This window comes from Aplysia californica, unplaced genomic scaffold, assembly GCF_000002075.1.
Source record: "Aplysia californica isolate F4 #8 unplaced genomic scaffold, AplCal3.0 scaffold00369, whole genome shotgun sequence".
Taxonomy (NCBI): Eukaryota; Metazoa; Mollusca; class Gastropoda; order Aplysiida; family Aplysiidae; genus Aplysia; species Aplysia californica.
The window spans coordinates 57,743-62,968 of record NW_004797639.1 but is presented as its reverse complement, the minus strand read 5'-3'; the positions used below and the strand labels follow the sequence as shown (position 1 = coordinate 62,968).

The window sequence follows — 5,226 nt, the reverse complement described above, 5'->3', positions numbered from 1 at the left end:
GAGCCTGTGCTTCCCTACCCCCCCCCCCCCCCCCCCACCTAAAACATGATAATTTCTCAGAATTACTGGCCATATAGACATTTTAAATGAGATCTTCTACGACACTACGATGAAACTGCCTACTACTCTTTCGCGCCTTTCTCAAATGCCTGCTTAACTTCGAAGAAACGACTTCATAACACTACAGAAACTGAGGCATTTGCCTCTTTTTACTTTTACTTTCTTTTTCAAGCCTTAATTAAACACTTACTATAGCCAAAAATATCGCGTTCAACAATTTTATTTATCGTATATTGTTTGAAAATTATGGATAAAATTCAAAGAAAAATTTCAAAGAAGAAAAGTGAACCTTCTACCCCGGCCCCTCACATGCCACACTCGTCAAAAAACACTTCCTATGTCCTAAGTACACTACTTGTATCTGGAGAGAAACTTCAAAAGACAGTTTTTGATAACTCTATCATGCATTTATTGGTGTCACTAGCACTAGTGCAAAAAACCACGACTTCATGGAGCAAACAAAATGTGTAAGTAAACTACCTGACGAAACGAAACAATCGCTCCTACTCTCACCTACTATCTCAACATAATCATATTCAATCAACAACTTGTGCAAGGAAATAATAGTTTGGTCAGTAATGGGAAAAAATCACATCTAGAGAGAGAAAGAGAGAAAAAAAAGAAGAAAGAAACGAAACGAAGACCAAAAACAAAAGGTAAAACACAATCAGAACTGGCACAGACTTTCACGCCCGTCATTCGACTGACAACTAAAATCAGTCAATCAGAGCTGAGCTTTCGTAGGCTATATTAAATTAAATTTGTGACTTCATCTCTGATAGGCTGATTTCAGTGAACAAATCGAATGGCTCCCCAGACAGCCTGTCCCACTTTGTAAGCAGCAGTTACGTCTCCATTCAAGGACAGCTGGGTTAGTCACAGATAAACAATTAATGTAAGCGATCCAGGGAAAAGAGTCCGATGGCTAAGCTTACGTTCAGCTACCGGATGATAAAGTTCAAAAGAAGACTTAAATGATGACAATTATGTTAATAATATGGAAAGTAATAATATTGAAAGTAATAATAATAATAATAATATCAATAACAACAACAACAATAATAATAATAATAATAACATTAACAACAACAACACCCACCTCCCCAGTAACAAGAAGACAAACGTGAGACTCACCTGGAGCGCGGGGCGGACACCACACTGGCACTTTCCAGCCCCTCGTCGTCGGAGAGCGGTGCGGGCTGCAGGAAGTTGGAGGGCACCAGGCCGTGCTGACCGTTGACCTCGCCCGTGAAGAAGCCGTCCTCGTCCATGTCGCCGTAGATGAGCACTGTGTCACCGGTCTTGAAAGACAGCTCCAGCTGATTGGGGGGAGGAGGGGGAGGGGGGGTGGAGATACAGGTGGCTTTTGGTGGGATGGTTTTTTGGGTTATGTTGAGTTTTGTGGCATTTGTAATATAATTTAGAGCATGACAACTATCATGTGTTTAAAAAGATTGCGGTGGCTGGGCCATGTCAAGAGAATGGACGACAACCGGATTCCGAAGCAACTTCTCTATGGAGAACTTGCCCAGGGAAAGAGACCAAGAGAAAGACCAAAATTGAGGTACAAAGACACCTGCAAAAAAACAGCTTATCTAAGCTTGGAGTAGATGTTAGCATCTGGGAAGAAATAGCTAAAGACAGTTAGAACATGGAGGAAAATGATAAAGGAACGAACTATAATGCTAGAGAGCAGCTTTAGAAACAACCAGGCTGAGAAGCGCCAACGACGAAAGGAAAACAGCGGAAATACAGAGCTTCGATCTACGTCACTGACATGCAAGCACTGCGACAGAATCTGCGCTTCAAACATAGGAAGAATTAGCCATGAAAGAAGCTGCACGAAGAAAACCTTGAGACCATCTTAAGCTAAGCTAAATTGACCGTCTGCATAGACGAAAAGAGCCATATTATTATAATTATTATTATGTCATATAATCATATAATAACTTGGGTGGGTTTTTTGTTGTTGTTCCACTTTCTGAAAGTTTTAGTACGAGTTTTAGGGCACTTGCAACACAATTAGGTTATATTATGATAAGGGCAGGGTTTTAGTAAGGTGATTTTTGTTTTTTGTTTTAAAGTTTTAGTCAGAGTATTACAGATCTTGCAATATAATCACATGCCTAAGTTTAGAGGTTTTACAAGAGAGTAACGTAGACAGAAAAGAAGGAAGAGAGATTAAGGATGATAGATGTTTGATAGGCAAGAAGGAGCAAACCACACCAGAGGACCAGCCAGCCACCCACTGTTTTTTTTTTTTGGGGGGGGGGGAGAAGGGGGTAGAGACTGACCTCTGCATCCACGTTTGGTGAGAGTTCCTGCGGGTCGTAGTCGTACATGGCGATCATCTTCCTCATGGGTCCCTCCCGGGGCACGCTGACCACGCCGTTAGGAGTAAGCTGTCCGTCGCTCAAGGCGAGCTGTCCGTCGCCCAAGGCGTCTGCTGGGACAACAGGCGGGATGCTGGCCACTGAAATACACGGACGGGGTGGTTGTTTTAGTAAAAGTTTTGCGGCATTTACAACACAATCTTCTATTACTATTACCTATTTGTGGTGGCCGAATTTTGCTATTCAAAAGGCTTTTTAATGGCTGCAACGATCGACATGCGGTTTTCGCCAAAAGATTCTTTAAAATATTCTCCAGAGCATGACGCCCTTGGTTTTTTTCAGTTTTGAGACAGTTTTGCTGCAAAAAGCTAAATTTCTTTATTTCGCCGATCGCTTTTGTAGGCCGACGATTCTGTCTCTGTAATTTTAGTAAATCCGGAAGTGACATTTCACGGGTCGCATTTTGTTTTGAGAGTATAAATCTAGACCTTATAATTTTTTGCATCTGTCAAGATTTATTGCCCCATTCCAGTAGAGCGTAAATATAGTAGGCCAATGACTTTTAGTTGATATTAAAGCACCGATCATTCCTTTCATCGAAAGGGGGCACGGCTAGCTAGGTTATTTGTGAGGCAGCGTGGTGGAATCAGGCTCTCGTCAAAATAATCAAAAAGAAGAAACTTACATTTTTACGCAGGTTTGTGAATTTTTATCAGATTTTTGTTTTTTTGGCTCAACACTTTTCATGCCCATTAAATAAGTCATTTCTGTATGAATTTTGCTGAAAAACGTTGATTAAAGGCCCCAAAAATGTAAAATTTCAGTTACCACTGACTCTTAAACTAAGGAATTAGCTAATCTTTTGCGGCCATTTTTTCACTAATTTTACACCTGGAAACAGGTGACCCCCCACGTCCTTCGTTGGCAAATATCTCGACTTGTATTCAAGATAAATGGATATAAAAAAAAAAAATCAAAATAAAGACAAGTGAACATGCTTTAAGATTATACCAATAACTCTACATGCCCAAACATTGACGAGAGCCTGATTCCACCATGCTGCCTCACATATAGGTCAAGCTGGAAAACAAATTATAAATGTTATTAGAATTATTTTACTTTTACCCAACAAAAACCACATACAAAAAAATTAGAAAAGGACACAATAAAGATCATTTAGACGGAGGCTGGCTCCTTGAGTTTGAGTCTGAACAAAGAGAAACACATCGACACAAAGAAGGTCATTTAGCGCAGAGAAGAAGAAAGATAGACAGACAGAAACAACAGACGGAAAGTAAAGAAGTAGGACCTATTAGTGGTGCTCCCCCCCAAAAAAAAAACGGCCCACCTAGCTGGCTGCTTCGTTTCTTTCAATGTCGTTAGAGAGACATTTGGGTAAGGGTGAAGAGACGATTGATTGATGATTGATTGGGTAGATGTTTTACGGCACTATCGACACAATTTTGGTCAGGTGAAGAGACGCACATCGTCACGAGAGTAGCCATTCAGTCAGTGCTGGGAAATAGCGAGATAGACAGACAGACGCAGACAGACAGACGCAGACAGACAGACGCAATAGAGGAAAGAAAAGAAGTAGGACCTACAAATGGTGCCATCAAAACACCCACAAAATAAAAATTGTAATTGTAAATACTTCACACCCCCCCCCCCAATAAAAACTAAAACAACAACAAAAAATAAAACAAAAAACAACAACAACAACAACAACAACAAAGAAACAGCAACAAAAATAAAAAATAGGCCCAATAAAGATCGTTTAGTCCGACAATGTGTCTTTTGTGTGATTATGCATATGCAACTGTGGATTATCTGCTCTATTCCACTGCACAGCTATACCTCTCTCTCCGAGACCCAACATTGACGACACATTTTATGGAACATTACATCAACTGTGGCAAACTTGTACCCCCCCCCCCCCCCTCCGGGGCAGTGCCACTGACTGAAGTGTCTTTAAGCCATTCCCATAAGGGGGACATTTCTCGTTCAAGCATAGTAGAATTGTAAATGGGCTGACTCATGTCACGTTCATAACTGTGCCTGATCTCTGACCTACAACAGGGAACTGCTGCTTTTTCTTTCCTGATCCTTACTATTGTCATTTTCCTCTACTCCTTTTGTATGTTTGTCACTCTCTTGTGACCTGCTATTTTGGGGTGCCTTGATAGTCGAAGCAGACCATATGCTGTTGAAGCTAGAGGGGTGAGCAGAGTAAGTCTGATTCCCTGTAAAGACTTCTCTGTTGACACCCACCCCTTGGCGCTCATGTGACGTTATGCAGTTGCGAGCGCCGTAAAACCCTTTACTATAAAAAAAACACAAAAAACTTGAACTTATCACTGCATGGCATTGGAGAGAAGGGTGAGGGCCCCGTCGTTTTATGCAAGAAAAATTCTGCAATTATGTAAACTGAGCCAAAAAATGTGAAATTATGCGATTCTGTTAATTTTTGAAATTTTTGAATGATAAAGGAAAATAATCAGATATTATGCAAAAAATGATCAAATTGTGCTAAATTATGCGGGGTGCATAAACCACGGGGACAGGTTGTTGCAGGACGGAAAACAACAACAACAACAACCACGACGACGACAACAACAACACCCGGTGGTAGCATCTCTTCGGGGAGAATTCAGGGAGGTTGGACTGCCTCACCCGCTACCCAAGGGAGGCGGTGGCCCTGGCGAAGAGCACGCTCTTCGGGGCTCCGAACATTTCGAACGGATAGGCTACCACACACAACAACAACAATAGATCATTTAGAGGCAAGCGAGTTGCTTCGTTGTTGCATGTCCCAGCAGAGAGACGTAGCCAC

At 41.5% G+C, this 5,226-nt stretch overlaps 1 protein-coding gene across 1 annotated transcript in view; it reads right to left on the bottom strand.

Annotated features, from left to right (window-relative positions):
- The window catches only part of LOC101850661 (RIMS-binding protein 2), a gene marked incomplete at its 5' end in the record, with an annotated part of 58,969 nt that overhangs the window by 14,409 nt on the left and 39,334 nt on the right, over positions 1-5,226 (bottom strand). Inside the window, 2 exon segments of the mRNA XM_013085380.2 lie at positions 1,195-1,379; positions 2,355-2,533. Of these exon segments, the coding sequence (XP_012940834.1) occupies positions 1,195-1,379; positions 2,355-2,533 (364 nt within the window).